General features: G+C 38.4%; 1 protein-coding gene across 1 annotated transcript in view; it reads left to right on the forward strand.

The window, feature by feature from the left end:
- Positions 1–247: 247 nt before the first annotated feature.
- The window catches only part of nsg2 (neuronal vesicle trafficking associated 2), an 87,219-nt gene continuing 62,033 nt past the window's right edge, over positions 248–25,433 (forward strand). The window contains exons 1-3 of the mRNA XM_059989846.1: positions 248–364; positions 1,363–1,529; positions 1,972–2,091. Coding sequence (XP_059845829.1) covers positions 1,401–1,529; positions 1,972–2,091 — 249 coding nt within the window. The 5' untranslated portion in view covers positions 248–364; positions 1,363–1,400. The remainder of the gene's footprint in view (positions 365–1,362; positions 1,530–1,971; positions 2,092–25,433) is intronic.

The raw sequence follows: 25,433 nt of genomic DNA on the forward strand, positions 1-25,433 counted from the left end.
AAAACATTCTACAACGGGTTAAGGCGCTGCTAATCAGTTTGGTCGAGTTCCTTCAAAGCAGTGAGAACTAAGTAAGTAGCAATTCAATTATGTTATTCTGTTTAACAGGATGCATTTGGTAGCAGAATTTGCTGGGTAAATGCAGTAGGCGGCGTTGTTTGCACAATGCAGAGAGGAGCATCGAGGGTTCTGGGCTGGACGTCAGTGTCCCGCAGCGCACGGATTTTTCACTTTCAGCACCAAACCTGTTCAGTCTGCGGCAGGAGCGCTCTCTGGTCAGAATCTACTGCAAAATCTTCCCCTTACCAAACGCCATCTTGTGACATTAGGTGCTTTTATTGTAAAGGTAAAAACCACCTACACTGTAAGTATGCATCAAAGAGCATAACACCAAACTGTCACATTTTATCGAACGTAATTCGGACGGTCTGGATTTCAACCGACGTCATTTAGCTCCAAAAAGGCAACATTCGACTGGCATTTCCAATATGTGAATTGTCTGACTAATATTAATTCGCGTCGAGTCAATATGAATGTAACGGAGTGCTAACCTTTTGCGGAACAATTACATTTTTTTCTTTATGATTTATCATGGTTGCGTTGAAAATTAGGCAGGTATAAATGATACACCGTGGACTCCAGATTAGTGCAGGTGCTGTGCTTTGGTGGGCGAGCTCGAAGGGCAGAGAAAATGGCAGTGGGGTACGGTCGTCCACTACATGCGGGAATTATATTAAATACTTTGTTAAAGTGCAAGCGTTCGTGTTTCGTCTTTCCTATCTGGGGAAAAATTCTTCACAATAATCAAGTCGTAAGGAGTCTGTACGCATAATCTACAAGCCGACATATCGACAACAATGCAGTCATCGTTCGGAATGCAGATCCCCAGACATGAAAACGCGAATTCTGCTCCTCTTTGTACTTAATAAATGTCACATAGGAATGGGAACAAGTTCAATTGTGCGGGCTTTTTTCTATGATCGGGATTGTATTTAGTCACGTACACAATTCTGAAATGTATATGGATGTAATGTTGCACGTTGCGTTAACGAAGATTTTCTTTCGTACGCTGGCTGAAATTTGTCGGCTTGGAGTCGAGGATCCTTGTGTGTTGTGATGGTTAAATTATTTTATTTAACATACGACACTTTATTAATCGCTTTGGGATTTATTACAGCACGAAATAAATCAATTAGTATTCTAACCTCGTGCCAAATCCTTTCTGAAAAGAAGATGGCATTGCACTGAATTCACGGTGTGGATTTAAAAGGGAGATACGTGGAAAGGTTTTCTGTAAGAGTCTACTGTGTTCTTTCTGCTCCGTGTCAAAGCACTGCTTCTCTCTTTCTCTTGTTTTCCCAGGATTTGGAAAGTACGTGAAGTAGCCGCCCTCGTGAATAATGGTGAAGCTGGGGAGTAACTTGAATGAAAAGAATGCCAAGCAGTCTTGTAGCGATGATAATTTTCACACCGTCCCTTTGATCACACCCTTGGATGTGAATCATCTGCAGTTCCCCGCTCCAGACAAGGTACTAAGCTTCTTCAGTCAACTCACCGCAGAGCTGAACCACAATAATACAAACGAGCACAGCTTTTGAGTCGTGTATAATTTATTGACTAATACTAATTAACTGCAACAGCATGAGGAAAGGATAATGTATTACCTGGGTCCATTTTGGTTATGGCTATGATAGAGTTCCAGGGGCTACTATCGGTCAATCAAAAGTTAGTAAGGACTAATGAAAATTGACCGAATCAGCGCATTAGGTTGTTTGGTGTTGACTCCGATGAATAAACACTGGGCCGAACAGCTGCGGAGGGGAATCGGGTGGGGCAGGAGGCTTGGGTTAAAGAATGCATCACAATTGCGGTGCATTTCTGCTATCGTTATGTTTATACATTTTCAGTATTGGTTGAGAGTAGCTTTGTAGGTTAAAGAACCGGCACGCCCTGATTTTTCCTTTATTATAGGTTGTGGTGAAAACGAGAACCGAATTCCAATCGGATCAAAAGAACAAAGGGAAACTGCGGGTACCCAAAATAGCTGAGTTCACTATTAGCTTCAACGACGGAGTGTCCGAAAGGCTCAAGGTAAAGGTTTCAATTCTTGCTCATTGTATCATAATGGAAACACATTTCAACACATCTTCGGTCCAGTGAAGTACATAACGAATGGAAAAATCCTGCATTAAAAATCTTAATCAAAGAAAGATATTTACAGTGGAATAAATGGGGAACCATTTATATCTTTTCCAGAATTAAACACATTGGTATATGTATTTTTAAATAAAATTGAATGTGTTGTAACACCAACTTTATTTCTCTAATTTTGAGAAATGTTCATATTTTTTCCTGAATCAAAGTACTTATGATTATATAGAGAATAATATGAAGATCGTACCTGTCAGAGAAAACCATTTTATTGTAGATGGACTGAAAATGTTTCACATATCTCGGAGATATAGCCAGCGAATTTAAATGAATGGAATATTTCACACACAGCTGGTCTCTATAAAATATATATTGAACATAGGAAAGTAGTCACTTTTAAAATTAAGAATTATGATGTAGTACAAATTCTCCTCAAGCACAAAACAGATAGATGACACAATCTATCCTTTAAAATAATCTAGTTATGCATGCAGACTAATGATTAAGGGGACTTGGCATCTATTGTTCATTTCAAAGAGCTGGAAATTACCCAGTTTACAGCAAAGAGATCCGCAAATAAATATTGTGGCCAAGTTGCTTGGCTTATAAAATCAAATGCTCAAACCAATCAAAAAATTGGTGAAAAGTCATCTCTGTGAAATGCTGACTTTGTTTCTCTCTTCACAGATGCTGCCTGACTTTTGAGTATTTCCAGGATTTTCAGTTTTTTTAAATTTAAGTTTGCAGCTTCTGCAGTTCCCCCCGTTTTTAGGTAGTCCGTCAATTACATGCAGGTTGGTTGCTGACTGTTTTGAAGATGAGATTGGTTGTTGCGAAATATCCTTCCTGTGTGCAATCTTAATGCAGTTTCAGTACTTTACAGGGAGTTGTAATGCAAAAGTAAGATATGCTTCCTGGCATCTAAGGTTCTTGTGAGTTCTGGTGATAGTTCCTCTTGGTGTGCATGAAGAGTCAGTATGCAGAGAGGACCTACTAGAAGAGGGGGAGGAAAAGAGCCTCAGCAGAATCTATTCATCAGGAGAGCATGGAAAGTAGTTCAACGTGCATCTTGCAAGGAGCAATGCCTCGGAGGGCTCTATGTTTGAAGGGTGATGCTATATGGGATGTGTCACAAAGATAGTTGCAACTCGTCTGCACCGTTAATCAGAACTATGTTGCCAGTGGTTGTAAAAGGCCAGGGTGAGCATTAATTTCAGTGTTTCTGCATCATTCCTGATGGGTTTCAGAGACATCAGAAATGCTTTTCTGTTTGTAGTATGTTCTTGCATTAGGAGACTCTTTTACTTCTGGAGAATGGTATTCATTTCCTGTCACTGAAAGCTGTGAAATACTGCAAATGTAAGAGTTTCCATTTCCCACATGTGCATTGATGACCTTTTTCAGTGGATTTTTATTGTCACTGCCTGATTCTAGATAGCAGCCACAATCTATTTATTTTATGACATTCCCTCCATCTTTCACTGTGGGGTGTCTTCCCATCAGCTAATTCTTGACTCCTGTCAGAACCACATACAGAGGGACATGGCAAAATTCAGAGTGGGTATAGTGTGCTGCATGCAACCTCCTAGAGTAGATTGTTATATCCACGCAATGCTTTCACTGCCTAATTTGCTCTGGTACAGGATGCACAATGAAACTGGACTCCAGGTTCTATTTTCAGTTGTATGTTTCACACCTGTCAGTTATCATCTTGCCAGCAACCTGAAGGTAGTAGGAGAACAGAAAGAAAGGAGGCAATGTTAGGATCCATTTCATGCTGTCAGTGATCACATCTGAATTATCTTTTTCACTATAGTTCCTATTTTACTGTCCACTTAAACACATTGAACAACAAAAGCCAACACCAAATCAACAGTTCACACTTTACATCCAATTATAGCAAATGATTAAAATCAAAAGGAAACACTTTCACTGTTTAAAAGCAAAGGAGGTTAGTGCCCAGTGGAATCACTACCTCTCCCTAAGGGATTATAGCCCAGAAACCCTTGTAGTCTTTTGAAGAACTGGTTACTGGAATAGTGACATTTTTAAAGCTGTTTGAAATACTGCTGTACAGAGCCATAATAACACCATTTTGGTTCTTATCTAGCATTTTTTTGGCTGTTGACTTTAGCATGTAGTTTACTTGTGGCGTCTGCTTCTGCAAGTAGAAGATAGGAACTCACCATCAGATGGTGCATGAAATCTAGGTCAATAAGTGCCTTTGTACTTGAAAGGACGGGTTCTAAGTTTTGTGTAGAGCCCACTAGTCATAACTGGATTCCTGTGTGGTTCCCAATGTTGCATGTGTGTTTTTCATCCAGTTGTCCAATCCATCAGGCATTTTGCAGTGCATTCAGCCTCCAGTGGGCTGCTCAGAAGAGTATACTGAATGCACTGTGCTTCAGAAGTTTGTACCTTAGCTACCTTTTCCCTTTGCCCTTGCAACAGCCCATATGTGCCCGATAACACAATATATGTGGGTACAGCTTCTAAGCTGACATCTACAATATACAAAATTGCCAGTAACTACTGGGAGTTACATCTGTCAGATAGATTAATAGGGTGTCTTTGCCCCTGTTATTTTGCTGTTAAGTTGTCCCCTGTCCATGTTTTGTTTTTGGCTAACTGAAAATGAAATGCCATTGTGTAGGGTTGTGGAGAGGTGGAAAGAGCTTTACACTATGTGTATCTCTTAATCTGAACAGATTCTGGGGTGAGTGAGAAATGGGAATTTGCATTATATTTCATCATCATATCATCATTCTCAAAGTAAGGATTTGACCATTATCTCTATGATGGCTTGCGTCAGTCCTCTAGGGTGGTTAGACGTTGTAGCCTTGAATTTCCATTTCTTGTTTTGCTGCAGTTATGTGCCTCCCCATTGTGCAAGTGAAAGTGTGTGGTTATGTTTATCATAGTTAAATAGGTGTGCATTCTGTGAAATGGGGTTGTGAGACTTAGAGTGGTGCTAGATGTGTAAGAGTGTACTTTGACATATGAACATTAGGTTCAACCCATGATTTATGAAGACAGTAGATAGCTGAGTGATGGGCCATGTTGTGCATTGAGTAGTGTGTGCGTTTGGTTCCTCATATGGAAAATATCATTTGAAAATCATTTCCCTTGTGGTCATTAAGATAGACACCACTATGTCAATGGCCTTGGTGCTGGACTCTCCCTGTTGCCTTGCCAGCTACTTTTGGCCAGTGGTATTTGAGCATATACCTGGAGAGATACTCTTACTCTGAGTATCTCTTGCCATCTTAATTGATAAATGTTGTGATGGAAAATAACTGGTTCTTTGAGTCTCAACAGTAGAGGCCTGGACACGCACAGTTTTAATAATAAGGAATTTATTTACAAGGGGAAGTCAGGTCAACACAAGCAACTACAATACACAGGAAGTGGTGTGGGGACAGGGTACGGTTACATAAACAAAGAACAAGGGGAAAAGCACTACGACAGCTATCCCCCTTGACCTTGGATAGCTGCGGCTCCCTTACCAGGACAAACAATAGACCTTCCCAAACATAAATCAATGCACTTACCTTCAATGTGGTGGTCTGTAAGAGAGACCGAGCCAGGCACAAGTCTCATCTTTTATAGCATGGGGCTGGGCGAGATAATCCAATTAAGGTAACCAATAATTTAGGTGTGCATTGATTAGTTGGGAGGGACCAAATGTTGATTGGCATGTGGTGTGTCCTCCGACCAGCCAGGTGGCAGTTCGTCTATCATGTGGCCGGTATCTCTGGATACACTCCACCCCTCAGAAGACGCACCACATAGCCAACACATATAAGAGGGTGAAACAATATCACATACCAGAAATAACCATTTTAAAGCAGCTAAGTAAATACAGAGACACTCTTAATCAGCTGGCATGCGCAAGATAATATAGAAATGGCTATGATTACAGGAATGAGTGCAATGGACCAGTGAATGACAGTTGCCCACCACCCCCCTGGTTCAGCCTTGGGTTCCAAAAAGTTCCAAAGACCTCCACAATGACTTCTATTAGTAGTTTTTGCCACCAAATTCCCCTAAGTTAAGAAGTGGAGACTGTTTTTAATCATTTGAAACATCTTAAAATACTACTCCATAAAAATGACACCCATGATCATGCTCCAAGTCAATAAATAATGTTGTAAACATATTTGCAATCACAGTAATGATTAAGCAGTACCAAATTTGCTGCATCAAGCCAAATGGACATGTCTTAATTGTGCTTTGTGGCTCCAGCTCCTGTCTTTCAATACTATCTAGTTTTTGACTCTACTGTATCTATTCAGACATCACAATTATCTTGTCAAGATGAGTCCTCATTGCCTTGAAATCATTCTATTAATTGGATGAATGTGATAAAATACCATCATGCCATTGTCAATAGAATTAATTTGATTATTAAAATAGCAAAAATGACAACAGAAGAGCAGCCAATATAACAAAACTCAATACATTTTACAAAATGTAGTAAGTAATGATGTGTTCCTTGCCAAATATATTTATTTAGATGTAAAATTAATAACGAAGCATGAGACTAAAACAATATATTTTGGGAAGTAAAACCATGTAAAATATTTTAAAAACTTTGTTGGCACCTCTGCCTGAGTAAACTGGATTGCTGCCGAGTTCTTTCATTACAATCTAGTTATATCTTTCTCTTAGTTCTTTGCATATATTTCGTTCAAACAGGTGAGATAGAAAATGTAGCTGCTAACTCAACTCCTGATGTCGATTGAACTTGAAATCTCTATTCATCTAAATTTTTATTTGCTTATTTTTAAATATTTCTAACATCACTAGATTAATAAAAAGGGTGGGATCATTTTTATTTTTAAAAATTTTGTTTGCATTTTTGTGAAATGCAGAACTGCAATAAATGAGTGACAGCACACACAGCTAAAATCTCTATGTAAATGTGAATTCCAAAGGTCAACAGAATACAGGGAAACAATTTATAATCTCCACATGGCAAAAGTAAAGTTTATATATTGAATTTCACAAAATCATCGACCTTGTAACACAGAGGCTTGTTTGGTAGAATTATGCACACATCTCAGTCTAGAGAGGCTTGGCACCACAATAGCTTAGCAGTTAGTGCGACAGTATCACAGCTTGAGGCAATCTGGAGTTCAGTTTAATTCCAGCACTGTTCTGTAAGGAGACTATATGTCCTTCCCATGGAAAGTGGGTTTTCTCCCCGGGTGCGCCGGTTTCCTCCCACAGCCCAAAGACTTGCTGGGTAGGTGAATTGGTCATTGTAAATTGTCCTAAGATTAGTGTAGGGTTAATCAGGTTTGTCGGGGGTTGCTAGGGCAACATGGTTCGAAGGGCTAGAAGGGCCGACGTTATACTGTACCGCAAAATAAATAAATATATATGTGGGTTGATATTCCAGTTCACTACTGAGGTCCCATCCATTTGCTTATGAAATATTTTAGAACAGGAATATTTTCTCATGGGCAGAATCTAGGTCTTCATCAAAATTACTTTGAAAAAGGTGGATTAATCATACTGCTGCTTGTGGAATTTTAGTGCACCAATGGCTACCAGCTTCCCTGTATCACCACGGTGAATATATTTCACCACGCGAGGGATATTTGTGAGAGAACAGTATATGCAAATTAGCGGTCACCTTTCCCACAGTACTGTTAAAGGCATTATATCAGAAGGGAGTGAACTTCTTTAGGACATTCTCTTGTTGTGAAAAGCCCTACATATATGCAGTTGTTTTGTTTTATCTTGTTCACTTGAAATTGCAGCTCTCCTGATTCTCATTACCTGGCTCGATACGCTTTGAGAAACATACAGTTAGTGTTCTGTTTTTGACAGGGTTCTTAACGTTCAGAGGAGAATTTCTTTCTTCTGTTTGGGCATAGTGGTAACATCATTGCTCCCTTTACTCATGTCACTGTTGATCCAATTTGATAAGCTCTTAGTGGTGCCAGGTCATGACATACTATCTTTGATAGAAATAATCCTTTTGATAACCTCAGAATATTTGAAGTGTGTCACAACCCATGAAGTAATTTTGAAATATATTCACTATGGTGATCCAGGGAAGCTGGTAGTCATTGGTGTACAAAAATTCCATAAACAGCAGCATGATTAAGCACTAGCCATGACTCTGGAGTAACCCTCATGAAGTTCTTGCTATGATTTTTAAATGTCTGGCAAAACCTTTCCAACAGCCATTGTATTCAGCTCTCTGGAATAATGGTTAGCAGCACTAACAATAATCAATTTTAGTATCAATCGGACTATCTTCGAAATACGCAATATCTCTGCACATTCTACATTACACTATTATCACAGTAGCACAGATTCATCGTGAATTAGTTTAAATTTCCTATTTGTAAATTGTAGTCAAATTAAAAGTCAAAATAAGAAGATTCTACTTATCAATTACATAAAATAACCCAAATGTAGTTCTACTTTCACAATTTTTTGTCTGTAGTTTGTACCCCTTGAGGAAATATATTTTCAACTATTTTTCTAACATGGTAGTCCTGAAAAGTTACCCTTTTCACAATAACATGATTAAAGCTCAAGTTTGTGTCTAAATAACTTAATTCATTTTTTAAAAATTTGGAACGTCCAGTTTCAATATCTTAGGTGCTTCAACTGGACTTTTCAGGCAGTGGCAAAATGTTTTCGCAATTGATTTGATTTAATATTTTCAATTAGTTATGAAATGGTAGAGGAAAAAATTTAATAGCTGAAAGGTAGGAATAAGTATTTATTTTATCTTAAGATGGTGTTAAGTGGAGAGGGAGGGAGAGAATATAACATAAGAAGAGGGAAATATCACTGGATTTTTAATTTATTTAGATACAGTTTGGAACAGGCCCTTCCGGCCAATTAGCCACATTGTCCAGTAACTCATCCATTTAACCTTAGCCTAATCATAGGACAATTTACAATGACTGATCTATAAACCAGCACTACTTTGGATTGTGGGTGGAATCTGAGGAAACTCATCCAGTCATGGGGAGAGCATACATACTTCTTACAGATGGCACCAGAATTGAACTCTAAACTCTGATGCCCTGAGCGGTGATAGTGTTGTGCTAACAGCTACGCTACTGCGGCGCCCACAATTTTGACCTTGTATTATAAATCTAAGTTCATCTTTTTTATATCTTCATTATCCAAAACAATCTACTTTTTCTCTGAAAATACTGTTGTATATTTACATGAAGCATTATTTTCAGATGCATTGTTGAGAAAATTGAATCAAATTATAGAACAGTACAGCACAGGAAAAGGCTCTTCAGCCCACGATGTTGTGTTGCCCTAACTAAACTAATGACACTTAATTAAACTAATTCCTTCCATTCTCTGCATATTTATGTGTTTAAAAAAAGCTTCTTAAATGTCTCTATTGTATCTGCCTCCTCCATCACATCTGACATCTACCACTCTGTGTGTAGTTGGAAAGGAAACTTGCTTTGCACATCTCATTTCAACATTCCCCCTTTCATATTAAGTGCATGGCCTCTAGTATCAGACATGTAAAGCCTCGGGGGTGGGGGAAGATAGTTGCTGCCTACTCTAACTACACCTCTCATTATTCTATAAACTTCTGTGGCACTGCTCAAGAGAAAACAACCCTGATTTATTCAACCTTTCCTTATAGCGCATTCCCTCTAATTCAGGCAGCATCCTGGTAAACCTCTTCTCCATCCTTTCCAAAACCTCCACGTGCTTCCTATAATGGTGCCAGCAGAATTGAATACACCACTCCAGACGTGGCCTGACTTGAGTCTGATTCTTGAACTCATTGCCTTGACTAACTTGTGCTGCCTTTACCACCCTATCAACTTTTTGTGTAGCCTCTTTATGGAGAGTGAGTTTGAGAATGATGACTTTGTTTGAGATTATTTTAAGTTACAAGTTTCATGTAAAGTCACTTCAGCTTCAAATCATTGTAGGTCTAGTGCCAAACCAGGCATTCATGCACTAAACTTATTTTCTGCAACCTCTTGTCGGAGCAGAGACAGAGTGGAGGTTGAAGGGAAAGTTGTGAGCAGGGTGCACCCAAGGGAGAGGGGAAGAATCTGCTCCTGAATCACTGAGTGTGTGCCTTTAGGCTTCTGTACCTCCTTGATGGTAGCAATAAGAAGAGGGCATGTCCTGGTTGATGGGGGTCCTTGGTGATGGACACTGACTTTCAAGGCACCACTCCTTAAAGATGTCCTGGATACTATGGAGGCTGGTGCCAATGATAGACCTGACTAATTTTACCACTCTCTGCAGCTTACTTTGATCCTGTGCAGTAGACCCTCATACAAAATGTTCGCCATGCTGAAACCTGTAGAAATTTGCAAGTGATTTTGCTGACATACCAAACCTCCTTATACTCCTAATGAAATATAGCACATGTCTTGCCATCATTATGGCTGCATCGATATGTTGCATCCGGGTTAGGTCCTCGGACATTCAGGAACTTGAAATTGCTCATTCTCTCCACTTCTGATCTTTCTGAGGACTGGTTTGCGTTCCCTCATCTTACCCTTTCTGAAGTCCACAATCAGTTCTTCGGTCTTACTGATGTTCAGCGCAAGGTTGTTGCTGCGACACCACTCATCTAGCTGATATATCTCACTCTTGTATGCCCTCTTGTCACCATCTCAAATTCTGCCAACATTTGTTGTATCTTCAGCAAATTTAAAGATGGCATTTGAGGTATGCCTAGCCACACAGTCATGGGTGTAGAGGGAGTACAGCAGTGCACAAAGGATACAGGACACATCTGAGGTGTGTCAATGCTGATCGTCAGCGAGGAGGAGATGTTACTTCCAAAGGATGCCAAAGGCAATATTTTATGGTATTCTCACATTTGAAAGTTGCAGTAGGATTTATGAAAGTGTTACTTTTCAATCAAGAAAACAATCATCATTGTAAGTTGACCAAAAATATCTCTGTTTAAAGCAGTAAATCTTATGGTTTGTATCTTAGGCTAGACACATAAATATCTACCTTTTGTTGCAGATTAAGTGTTGTGTGGTACAGTGTTTTATGCTTTGTAAGAAGAATATTCTTTAACTTGGAATAACCTGACAAGTGTTATAGTATGAATAAGTTTATTATAAGCGAAGATTTTGGTGCACTATAAAATTGACTGAATATTGGCACATAGCTCGCCCAGTTTCCATTCCATTAATTTTAGTGGACAAGAAAATCCAGCAGGAGATTTAACCAGTGGCTAATCCATCTATTTCATGGTCCCAAGAACATTTAATCACAAATTCTTTAAAAATAGTCTAGGATTCAAACATTGATTGTTTAGCAATATACTGGTATGGCTTTCTGTTAACTAAAGTGTTGAATGAGTTTTTCTATGACTAGAAATTCTATTATTTTGAACTGAAACCAACCAATTTTCAAGGAATGGGTTGTATAGTATTACATGTATTATTCCAAAGAAATAACTTCTGTTAGCCTCCAGCATTGATTTTGGAAATGGCTTTTATTCTTCAGTATGTGATTAAAAAGGCAATGTCGCAAATAGCAAGTTATCCTTCCTTGTTCAGAAATGACGCCATTTGGCGACACATTTCTATAATAGGAATAAAAAAAAATTGGAAATAAGAAATAAATGCATATTTTGCCAGAAGTGTACAGTAGGTATTCCTAACAAGAAAATGCAGGGCAGCTATTTAGATACAAATTCTCTGTTATGGCTCACAAACCCAGAGCATGTGAACCTCTTTAAGTATATTGATGGGCATCAATTATTTTGAGTAAATCGTGTTTCTATTTTGGTTACAGTTACAGTTTATTCCATATATCGTATTACTTTGGGGGGGGGGGGGTAATCTTTGCTTCCTAAATTTGCTGTATGTCTTCATCATTACTGATTTAGACCTATCTGTCTGCTCCATTTTTTTTTACAGATATTTCACACTTGGTACAAGTCTTTAAACAGAATATTTACTTTGACCTTTCAGAAAACCAAACTAATCCTCTCTTTATTTCCTTTTTCATCTCATGTGCTTTGGAACCCAGCAGCCTTATAAATACATTATACTTCAACTGTACTTTGCATCTTCATTTAGACATCTAATGGTCAGGAAACCAGAATGCTTACAGAAGTTCAGTTTTCAATGAAATTTTGTTCCACTCTTTCCAACATGGAATTTTGATGTGACTGTTTTTCTTTCATCAAATACAAATTCAATTTGCTAATTTTACTGCGTAATTCTATTGATTTGTTGACTGTCAGTTTGTGGCTAACCCACATCAACATACATTAAGTCCCTGGATGGATTTTCCTTTGACTATTCATTCTGATCATTAGATAAGACTTGCTTTTGTAGCTTGATACTGACTGGCTCATATAAATCAGCTTTCATTTCTTTGGCATAAGGCTTCATTAGATGTGAAGCAAGCATTTTGTCATATATTGTATATTAATCCTTAATACAATCTACTATGATAGACAACTCATTTCTGTATTTATTCCAAATAAAGTTTTCTTCTTCTTCTGTTTAATATCATTACAGTATGAATATATATCTTTTTTGAGATTTTGCATGAAAGTGCAGAATGGAAGACATTTTTTTGTATAACAGTAACAGCTAAACCAGAAAGTTTATTGCATTCCTCATTAGATATTAGTTTTATTTTGTAATACAGTTTTAGATTCTTTCACATTGTTTACTATATTTGAAAGCTTTGATATTTTGATCCAAAATCAATTATGCATAAAGAGCTTTGAGGTTAATGCCTTGTATTTCCATAATTATGGGATAGATTATTCAAAGAATATCTGTAGAAAAGCATGTTTTGAGTCAAACTATATTTTGCAATAGTAACCTTTTTTTAGCTGTACCTAATATTTTTTGCACACATAATTAGTTACCTATTCTTTCTGTTTAATTATTAAACCTCAGAACTGTAAAGGTTCAGTGGAAACTAAAGTCTCCATCATACGTTGATGATATCAGTGCATAAATGTGTTTTCACTTCTGATCTAAATTTTTGTGATTTAATGATGCCATTCTAAATTACTATGATAGTTTTAAGCAGTATGTCCAGAGTCTCTAATGATCTTAACAGGCTTCCGTAGTGTGGTATGTCTGTGCACGAGGTAGGGAATTGTGTCAGTTTGCATTGTCTGGGTGGATTTGGCTAAACATTCCATACAGCATGATTTACGAAGCTTCAATATCTGGTTCCTGAGTAGAATGAAGGCAGTGTAGTGAATTTACTGGCCTGGAGCTTTCAGTTCATTTTTAGAATGGTGGGTGCCTGGAATGTGCCCCCTGGGCTGGTGCCGGAGGCAAGTACGAGGGATGAGCACATGAATTTGCATGAAATGAAAGGATATGGACATTGTGTGGGCAGAAGAGATTAGTCTGGCATTTGAATATAAATTTAATGAGATGGCACATCATTGTGAACGGAAAGGCTTGTTCCTTTGCTGTACTGTTCGAGGTTCTACATTGCCCTTCTGTATTCTGTGAGGTGGGCATGCTCTGCACATGTGATACCTGCTTAGTGGAGAGAATAAACCTGAGTGTGAGCCAAAGCAGTCCGTCATCACTTGCTGTTCTGTAATCTTGTTTATTACTTAGAATTAGGCCAAATTCAACTCATAACTGCTCCCCAAAAAAAAGTGTGATTGACCTCCACATTGCCTTGTTGCCATTTTGGGAGATAAACTTCCCTGTCCATTAAGTTTGCTGCTGAGCTAGTCAAGGAGTAAATACATTCTAATGTCCTGCTGTTTAGTTTATTAGTTCCTCTCTGGACCCTGACTTTACATTGTACGGTATTCTCTTTGTCACCAGGTACTGCTGCTGCCTCTCTGATTCTTTCTTAAATATTGATGTGGTGATTTCCTTTCTCATTGAACCATGCATGAGCTTGCTGAGTATGTGGAGGCATAGACATTCTAATTAAACATATGCTTCTGTTGCTGATGTAAGGCAATCTGTGTCCTGATTTCCTTTTCCAAACTGGTTGTAGAACAAATACCAGCAGCTTGCATAAAAGAAAAAGGCACTGCAAAATAAATGTATAGAAATTCATTTGCACATAAAACCATGAATGAATTTGATGCTGTGCAGAGTATCCATTGCAATGACATTAGCAAAATATTTTCATTGTTAGGTATTGTGCAAAGCTTCATGCCTGAAATTGGTCCAATTCACAGTTTTGTTTTTTTCAGGATTATACAGTTGTCTTAATTTTGGGATTTGAATGCAGTACAGTAAGTAAACCTGAACTGTCACATGTAAAGGCTGAAACTCCTAAAGCACAACAATCAACTATATTGTAAATTGTGAAAAATGCTGAAACATATGGAAGTGGACACTCTGGTTTTCTGCCCTTGACTTTGGGATTGTGCAGATGTGAGCATCTATACTGACTGTCCTCTACCCCTTTCAACAAAAGGTCGCATTATCCATGAATGAACCAAAGCGTCTTACTATGTTTGCAGCTCAGCTGAGTTCAGTGTGAAGTGGCGTGCGGTGGTTGATTCAAGTGTGTAGTATGTGATCCTTGGACTACACTGTGATATGTTCAGGCAGCTCCAGGCATGCCACTAGGAGGGAACTATCTGATCAATAATTTTAGGGTGCACTTGCACCACAATTATCTTGTAGCATAAGGTAATTGTAATGCAAGTTTAAGATGATTGCAGTTATCTCGTAGCATGGAAGTGCACCCTACCCCCATAAATTACATTTTTATCCATTCAAGTACATACCCAATTTAATTAAAATAAGCCTGCTACTACCCCCTTTCAGTCAATGTATTCAAGGTCAGATGACAAAAATGTAATGACAGAATGATAACTAGGGACAGGTGGGAATATTAATTTAAGGAGGCAGCTGGATCAACTATGAGCTTTTGAGTGATGGAGTAGAAACAAGTGGCCTGCTGATGTTCTTAATACCTATGTTTGCATTACACTATGTATGGATATTCATCTTTAACAGGAAAGAATTGTATGTAATCCCGAAGAGCACAATGTATGACAATCACTAATTTCATTGCTGGATAAATCAACTGTTACTGTTCTACAATTTACTGCTATCATATTTGTTATGATTGCTTTTTTGGACACCGATACTTGGTTGAAACTTGTAGCTAAATATTAGCTAGCTTCTTTCTAATTTTGTTGCTACTTTGAAATGTGGACAATGTAATGATCTTGTTAGCCCAGTAATATTCTACGTCTTATGAGGTTGCTGTCGTAGTCAGTGCCCCAATAATCAACAGATGTATTAGTTGATACTGGAAGGTTAGAATTAAGTAAGCTATGCTTAGGAATATGTCTACATACTCTTAACTAGCAGAAACCCTGTAACCACTGCCCTAAAGATCGTTGAGTTTCAGCAGAAATAATCCTAATAATAAGCGCCTTGGCTACCAACCATTCTTTGAAATACAATATTTTTGTTTGCCAATCTGTTTTAGGTTCTTTTCCCCGTTCCTCTGAGCTGATTGTGGAGAGTCTATGGCGGATGGTTGATTGGAAAAGGGAACTAGAATTAATCTTTTAAAATACTTTAAATTTTAAGTATTCCATGTATTTCATCACTAAACATGGGATGTGATTGGATCCCACTTAGGAAGAATTCCAAAAATTTGGCTTCTATGCGGCATCACGTTTTGAGCAGTAGTTCATTACTAGCTAATCTCAATGAAGAGGCTGCAATGGAGCTATCCCTTACACCAGGTGAAATGTACATTGCCTTTATTTGAATAGAGTTAGTAACCACTCTAGTACATTTTTATTTATTGGCCTGTCTGTTGTTATAATCCATAACATCAGCAACAGCTGGGACTCTTTTGATGCTAAGTTGTTTACAATAGTCATTGTGGGCATATATAATTCCTTAAAGTTCGGTTGTCACTTACACTGAATCATGTCTGCTCTGATCATAAGAATAAGGAGGTCTTGCTTTGCATTGAGAGCAGTGGTTCCTTTCAGTTCCCTCTTTACTTTGTCAGGACTGCCTTGCCGGGCCTCTGACTTTAACTCCTTTTGTGAAAAGAAGGCCACTGTAGCTATGGAAAGACTTTAATGTTGCCCATTAAATAAAAATCTACATCTGACATATGGAACTCTGGCTGCATTTACAGACTGTAAGTGGTAGAGGGAGTGAAAGTCTACCAGCAAATAATTCTCCTTATTTGTCAGGAATTTTGTGATTGATATGTTAATTATTTTTGTACTGCAACAGCATTGACTTTTATAGTATCACTCCAGTATATGCTAGATTACTGATAATCCGGTAACCATTAGTGGTGACATTACTACATTAAATGGAATTAGGTCTGACTTCTGCATGAGGAAATGGACTAACATCCTAGCAGGAAGGTTTGCTAGTGCTGCATGGGGTGGGGGTAAACGAGAGTTGTAGGGGGATGGGAACCAGAGTGCCAGAACAGAAGGTTGTGGAGACGTTAAGATTTCAGACAAAGTCAGGAATCAAGATGTTGAGCATGGTGCGACTAATGTTCTGAGCTCTGTATGTTTCAATGCAAGAGGAAAAGGCAGATGAGCTCAGGGCATGGATCAACACATGGAGTTATGAAATTGTAGTCAACCGTGAGACTTAGTTGCAGGAGGAGTAGCACTGGAAGCTCATTATTCTGGGGTTCTGCTGTTTTGGATGTGATAGAATGGGAGGGTTGTGTTACTAACCAGGGAAAATGGCACGGCAGTGCTCAGTTAGGGAACACTGAGAAACTTCTAGTGATGCTTTATGGGTGGAACTGAGGTGTAAGAAAGGTATACCTATGTTGTAGACTACCAACAGTCCGCAGGATTTAGAGAAACATTTCTGTAGAGAGGTCGCAGACTGTTGCAGGAATCATAAGGTTGTTATAAATGGTGATTTTAACTTTCCACATATTGACTGGGAATCCCATACTATAAAAGGACTAGGCGGGACAGTGTTTGTCCAATGTGTTCAGAAAAGTTTCCTCCTTCATTACGTAGAAGTCCCAGCATGTGAGTGTGTCTCTTATTAGGAAATGTGACAAAACAAGTGACACAAGTTTGTGTAGGGGGACACTTTGCATCTAGTGAGCATAATGCCATTAGTTTCAAAGCAAATATGGAAAAAGATGGGTTTGGTCTGTGGTTTGAGATTATAAATTGGAGAAAGCCCAATTTTGATGGCATCAGAAAAAATCTGGAAAATGTGGATTGGGACAGGCTGTTTTCTGGCAAAGATGTACTTGGTAAGTGGAAGGCCTTCAAAAGAGAAAATTTGAGAGTACAAAGCTTGCCAAAATAAAATGTGAAGGTAACAGGTTTAGAGAACCTTAAATTTCAGGAGATAGTGAGGTCCTGGTTAAGAAGAAGAAAAGGAGGTACACAATGGGTACAGACAGTTAGGAAAAAATGAGGTATTTATGGAGTTTAAGAAATGCAAGACTTGAGAAGGCAATCAGAGGGCTAAAAGAAAGCATGAGGTTACCCTAGAAAACCAGATGAAGGAGAATCCTAAGTGATTCTACCGATATGTTAAGAGCAAAAGGATTGTAAGGGACAAAATTGGTCCTCTGGAAGATTAGAATGGTCATCTCTGCTCAGAGCCAAAAGAGATGGGGGTGATCTTAGATGTATTTTTTTTATCTGTGTTTACTTGGGAGACGGAGACACAGAACATAGAAGTGAGGCAAAGCAGCAGTGGACCCTACACAGATTATGGAGGAGGAAGTGTTTGCTGTGTTGAGGCAAATTAGGGTGGGTAAATCCTCAGGGCCTGACAAGCTGTTCCCTCAGACCCTGTGGGAGGCAAGTGCAGAAATTGCAGGGGCCATAGCAAAAATATTTAAATCATCCTTAGCCACACGTGAGGTACTGGAAGATTGGAGTATAGCTAATGTTGTTCCACTGTCTAAGAAAGGATCTAAAAATAAATAAGAAAATTATAGGCCAGTGAGCCTGATATCAGTTATGGTAAAGTTATCGGAAGGTATTCTAAGGGACCGGATATGAGTATTTGGAAAGACGTGGACTGATAAAGGATTGTCATTATGGCTTTGTGCATGTTAGTTATAACTAACCAATCTTATAGAGTTTTTTTGGAGAAGTTACCAGGAAAATTGATGAAGGCAAAGCAGTAGATATTGTCTACGTGGACTGTAGTAAGGCATTTGACAAGGTCCCGCTTGGGAGGTTGGTCAAGAAAGTTCAGTCCCTTCTCATTCAAGATGGTTTAATAAATTGGATTAGATACTGGCTTGTGGGAGAAGCCGAGAGTGGCAGTTGATGGTTGCCTGTCTGACTGGAGGCCCGTGACTAGTGGGTCATTGTCGTTTGTTGTCTTTGTACTGTATATCAATGATCTGGACAATAATGCAGTTAACTGGATCAGAAAATTTGCAGATGACACCAAGAATGGGGGTGTAGTGGACAGTGTGGAAGACAGTCAAAGCTTGTAGTGGGATTTGGACCAGCTGAAAAACTGGGCTGAATAATCTCAGATGGAATTTAATGTAGATACGTGTGAGGTGATGCACTTGGGAAGGACGAACCAGCATGGGTCTTGCACAGTGAATGGTAGGGCACGGAGGAGTGCGGTGGAACAAAAATCTGGGGATACAGGTGCATAATTCATAATGACATCACAAGTAGATAGTTTCATCAAGAAAACTTCTGATTAAAGTATTCAGTACAGGAGGTAGGATGTTATGTTGAAGTTCTTTAAGACATTGTTGAAGCCTAATTTGGAGTATTGTGTGGCAGTTTGGTCACCTACCTACAGAAGGATGTAAATAAAGTTGAAAGAGTACAGAGAAATTTCAGCAGGATGTTGCTGGGACTAGAGGACCTGAGTTATAAGGGAAGATTGTATAGGTTAGGACTTTATTGCTTGAAACATAGAATATTGAGGGGATATTTGATAAAGGTATACAAAATTAGGAGGGGTATAGATAAGGGAAATGTAAGCAGGCTTTTTTCACTGATGTTGAGTGGGGCTACAAGTAGAGGTCATGGGTTAAGGGTGAAAGATAAAAAGGTTAAGGAGAATGTGAGGGGAGCTGCTTCACTCAGGGCAGTGAGAGTGTGGAATGAGCTGCCAGTGCAAATGGTGCATGTGAGCTCAAGTTTAAGAGAAGTTTGGATAGGTACATGGATGGTAGAGAAATGGAGGGCTGTGGTCTGTCCCAATGCAGGTGACTGTAGGGCCTGTTTCTGTGATGTACTCTATCCCGTGTTTTTGGCGATGTTTAGAAGAGATCAGAGGTTTCCGGCACTTTTGGACTTTCTGCATATCAGAATAGAGGCTCACTTTCAGAATGACCTAACATAATAGTGCAAGATTTTTAATTGATATATTTGATTTATTAACAGACTCAAATAAGTCATGGGAGCATTGGAATTTTCATTCACCATTGAACAGTATTATGTTTGACCAGTTGATTTTGATCTGTGTCAGGATGCTATTTGTGCCTTTACTGGGGATGTTACCCATTACAGCAGGTAGCCAGCACTGATGATGCTTGGTACGTAACTAGAATGCTGTACAAAATATTTTGAGGTTATGCAGGAAATGAAGTATTCAAATTTTTGGATGATCCTTGTCCATTTTTCTTTTCGAGGTTTAAAGATGAATCAGCATGGAATCCTGATTATCACTTGCCTGCTGAGAGTACATTTTTCTACTTTTCTGATTTGCAGAGAGAGGGAGGTGTGTGTGTGAGAGAGAGAGAGAGAGATAATTTTACTAATCTCTTGGTCTGCAATGCTTTGGCATCCGATTGGAGAACAGGGACTATCTGATCTATTACTGTAAGAGGGAGAGAGAGTTAATTAATTATCTGGTCAGATTGTATACAAAAGCCCAGCAAGTTTTCAGTTCAAAACTCAATTGCACCTATACTCTGGTCAGAAACATTTTAACAAATAAAGACAAACTTCCCTTTTTCATGGCTGCTTTCTGGGGATGCTTGAATCAACTGCCCATTTATAAAATCTAACCCTCAAACTTAACAGTTGCTATTTCAGACAGTAGCTATAAATGATATGATACCTTTCAGTTTATTGGCCATGTGTCTCCCTAGACTTGGATGGAACCAAAAACCCTAACCTTCTGAGTCAGGTGAGAGTATTACCATTTAGCCAGTGTATTTTCCTGTTGAGTTAATATCCAGTGATGATTGGAGAATATTAATTTCTTCATTTAGTATTACAATCTATTTGGGCCATCTTCAATCCTTATTTATGGAATATCCCTCACCTCATATAATTTGGAGCCTCATATAATTTTTTTAAATATATAAGTTTATTTGCACCTGTTGCCAAATGAACCCTTTGCATTATATAGCATTGGAGATTGAAAAGGGTTTGCAATTTATTATCAATGGCATATGTTGTGAAATTTGTTTTGTGGGAACAAATGAGAGGAAGTCAGTTTGTTTACAGAAATGCTTCATAAATAGTAGCAACATCAGTGAGCAATTAGGTTTTAAATCTCTAGTTGGTTTAAGGATAAACATTGGCCAGAACACCAGGAGAATGTGCCTGCACATCAAATAACGAGGCCATCTTTTATGAGCAGCTGAGAAGGGAGCCAGGATATAGATTAGTGTCTCATCTTAGTGCTGCTTGACTTGTTAAATCTTCACCCATAATATGGTTTCCCAAAATACTTAATCAGTTCCTTTGACCTTAATAATTTACAGAAGTTCGTTTATGTCAAAAATAATTAAGAAAGCACTGTAAGTTCAATATATAGTTTTGCTAAGATTTATAACCTACTAATGAACACTAGTCATGAATGCCAAGCATTTTTGATATATAATATTGCATTAAAATAAAATCTTGTAACGTCTCTCATCATTCTGCCATGAAAAATTACCTAATCTTGGCAAACACATCTCTTTTTGGTTAAGGGAATTCCAAGGAGATGTGTGGGGCATGTCCTTCAAAAGAGTGGTAATTGCCAGGGCTACTGGTGAAGGCAAATACAACAGAGTTTAAAAGGCTCTTAACTTGTTGCTTGAATGTGCAGAGAATGGAGGGATATGAACATTGTGTAGGCAGAAGGAATTAGTTTAGTTAGACATATAATTACTAGTTTAATTAATTCAAAACAATATCTTAGGTTGAAGGGCCTGTTCCAGTGTTCTGTTCTCAGTGAAAATTGTGCACTGTGTAAGTTAGGAGCTTGTTTACTTGCCATATATTCTCATGTGGTGTCATTGGTAAGGTCACTATTTATTGCACGTCTCTAATTGACCTAAAGGAAAATTGTAGAGATCCAACATCTTGAACTGCTGCTTGTCTTCCAGTGAAGGCGTTTGCAATGAAGGAGCTGCAATATATTTTCAAATTGGGATAGTGCAATTTGCAAGGATACTGCAGCTGAGGCACTTCTAAGCACTTTTTTTCATTAGATGTCCTGGATTTGGATGAGGCTGTTGGAGCAACCTTGGCAAATAATTGTAGATTTGAACAGGTGACTACTTAGGGTCGTAAATGATGTGGCAGGCTTCTTAAGTGGTTGGACCTAAACTCACTGATATATCTACAGAGCATCTATTCAGAATTTGGTTCCATAATTGTTTTCAGAATGCTCCCAACTATTAGGGGACACTTTCATCCCATCTACCTAGACTGAGTTTGAATGGAAATCCTGGTGGTAAATATTCTTAGTGTGTCATTACACAAAGAGGCTGAGCTTATCTACAAGAGATGCATTATAATCTTCCAAACTAAGTGGCAGTGATAATTTAATTCTTTCTACTGTACAAAATATGAAGTAACTTAGGATTTAAAATGAAAAATAATTATTTGAAAAGTCTGACAGAGTAGACTCTTAAGATTATCTCACGACACAGGGTGCAGTTTTGTTATAGTTTGGAAAAAAGCATATTTAACCACTTACCATGGAATCACAAAATCTTCAGGTAGAAGTTCACTGGGGGGAAAAAAGTCCCATCATCTCTGTTCTTTTACTCCTTTAGCTATGCCTTGACGTCTTCTCCATTTCAAGTAAGCATTCAATTTTCTTTTACCATTGGAAAATAATTTATCGAGTGCAAATAGATATTTGGTTCACTGCAAGCCATGTAGGTTTTAATGCTCCACTCTAACCTCACCCCGCCTATCTTCTCATCCTTTCTATTTATTTCTTCTTCCTAGTTTATCTGCATTCCCTTTAAACAGATCATACTTCCTTTCTCGGCTACTGCTTATGTCAGTGAGATTCATGTTCTTGCCCCTCTTGGGATAAAGAAGTTCCTCATGAATTCTCTATTAGATATATGAGTAATTATTGTATATTTCTAGTTTTGCCTTTTGTTGATCTACTGTCGAATCTTAGTTAGACCACACTGCTCTCTCACTATAAACAATATAAAACAGTATGACATAGGAGCAGAATTAGGCCATTCAGCCCATCAAGTATACTCCACCATTCTATCATGGCTGATCCCAAATCCCACTCAACCCCATTCACCTGCATTCTCGCCGTATCTTTAGATGCCCTGATTGATTTGGAAATGATCAACTTCTGCCCACAGACCCACAGACTTGACTTCCACTGCAGTCTGTGGCAGAGCATTCTACAGATTCACCAATCTCTGTCTAAAAATATTCCTTCTTGCCTCTGTTCTAAAAGGTCACTGCTCAGTTTTGAGCTGTGCCCTCTGATGGATACCCCCACAATAGGAAACATCCTCTCTGCATCTGTTGGTGAAGGTGTGGAAAAAAATTTAGTGAAATGATTCTATAAATACAGTGATCGTGATTGAGGAAATGTCGAAGAAGATAAGACAGTTCCTCCACATTTAGCTCAGCAAATTACTTCACAAATTTATGGATCTCCTCAGAACTGTCTTTATGATTACTGAAGAAAATAACCCCAGTTTCTTGTCCAGCAGTGCCCCGAGGTATAACTTTATATGTTGGTTGGTTGTTGGAGCTCTGTGCTTCAATTTATATTGAGAAGGACAGAAATAAGGGATTTATGATGTGACATTATTAGATGTGTGTCATTCGTGCTAGTATGAACAGCACACAGACTACTCCTGCCCATTTTGGTAATCGGCATGATTTTATGCAGAAGTGATCTCAAATGCAGTATAAAATATTAAAAAAAAATGCTTCTCTGCAATGCCAGTCCGGTTTCTAAATGTTAATATGACTCATGGGAACTCTCTAATGGAAGGCTGATCCATAGCTATTAATTTAGGTTTTTTATCAATAGAGTGATGGCTATACACTTGAACTAGATGTAAATGCAGTTCAGGAGTAATGCTTCATCCTGAGATCCATTCACATACTTCACAAAGATCAAAGTAAATTTATTATCAAAGTACTTGTATGTCACCTTATACAACCCTGAGATTCATTTTTTAGTGGGCATACTCAATAAATCCAATAACCATGATAGAATCAATGGAAAAACTGCACCAACTGGGCATATAATCAGTGTGCAAAAGACAATAAACTGCACAAACACTAAAAGAAAAAAGTAATAATAATAAATAAATAAGCAATGAAGAATCATTGAAAATGAGTTCATAGGTTGTGGGAACAATTTAGTGATGGGATAAGTGAAGTTATCCCCTCTGGTTCAAGAACCTGATGGACGAGGGGTAATAACTGTTCTTGAACCTGGTGGTGAGAGTCCTAATGCTCCTGTACCATCTTCCTGATGCCAGCAGCAAGAAGAGAGCATGTTCTGGGTGATGTGGGGTCCCTGATGACGGATGCTGCTTTCCTGTGACAGTATTCTGTGTAGATGTGCTCAGTAGTGGGGAGGGCTTTACCTGTGTTGAACTTCTGTATCTACTGATTTTTATAGAATTTTCTGTTCAAAGGCATTGGTGTTTGCATACCAGACTGTGATGCAGTCAGTCAATATACTCTCAGCTATACACCTCTAGAAGTTTGTCAAAGTTGAAGCTATTTTCAGGTTTTCTTTATGCCAGCTTAACTATATACTTGGTAATGTTATAAAATATACATTTTAAGACTATTCAGAAAACATTTCTTATTCAAGTATAAAGCTTCTAACTAAAAATGATAAAAAAGAAATTGCAGATTGTACCCAAACTAAACTTCTGTTGTGGGTTTTGCACAATATTTTTTAAGATGGTAGACAGCATTGTGAATAGAATACAACTGGAAATTTTTTTTTTGTCTTAATACTCCAAGGCTCAGAAAATTCTGAGCCTATCCAGGTCCCTCTGATGGTTCAATGAGTGGTTGAAGTGTATACATTAGTATTTTCATGTATTTGATGCCTGAGTGTACTATACTTGTTTATTCAACATGTGGCTGCGTAAATGAGCCTAATGCTTCTGGATTATAGGGGTCAAAATTAGAATACTTAGAATAAGTTTTATTCTGGATGTAAATTCTATATAGAGTTATGAGAATATTGGAAATCAGAAGGATTGGGTTTCTCAGAAGTCTTGTGAATATAAATGCAGCGTGATTGGCAAATGAGAAGATTTTTGGATGGGCTGTCTCTTTCAGAACACCATGAGAGCAGAAACACCGGAGTGAGGGAGAGAACTGGAGTGGGGGCTTGGTTGGGGTGGTTCCAGTTGGAGCGGAAACAAAACTTTGAAGCCAAGCACGTGAGGGCTTATATCCTGTGGTCAGAAAATCAGAATCAGATTTATTATCACTGGCATGTGACGTGAAATTTGTTAACTTAGCAGCCACAGTTCAATGCAAATCATAATTTAGCACAGAAAAAATAATAAATATAATAATAATAATAAACAAAATCAATTACATAATTTTGCCAAAACAGAAATACTGCATATTTTTTTAAAAAAAAGTGAGGTAGTGTCCAGAGATTCAATGTCCATTTAGGAATCGGATGGCAGAGGGGAAGAAGCTGTTCCTGAATCGCTGAGTGTGTGCCTTCAGGCTTCTGCACCTCCTTCCTGATGGTAACAGTGAGAAAAGGGCATGTCCTGGGTGCTGGAGGTTCTTAATAATGGACGCTGCCTTTCTGAGGCACCGCTCCCTGAAGATGTCCTGGGTATTTTGTAGGCTATTACCCAAGATGGAGCTGACTAGATTTCCAACCTTCTGCAGCTTCTTTCGGTCCTGTGCAGTAACCCCTCCATACCAGAGAGTGATGCAGCCTGTCAGAATGCTCTGTATGGTACAGCTATAGAAGTTCTTGTGTGTATTTGTTGACATGCCAAATCTCTTCAAACTCCTAATAAAGTATAGCTGCTGTCTTGCCTTCTTTACAATTACATTGATATGTTGGGACCAGGTTAGGTCCTCGGAGATCTTGACACCTTGAATCTTGACATCTTGAAAC

This window comes from Hypanus sabinus, chromosome 15, assembly GCF_030144855.1.
Source record: "Hypanus sabinus isolate sHypSab1 chromosome 15, sHypSab1.hap1, whole genome shotgun sequence".
In the NCBI taxonomy this organism is placed as follows: domain Eukaryota; kingdom Metazoa; phylum Chordata; class Chondrichthyes; order Myliobatiformes; family Dasyatidae; genus Hypanus; species Hypanus sabinus.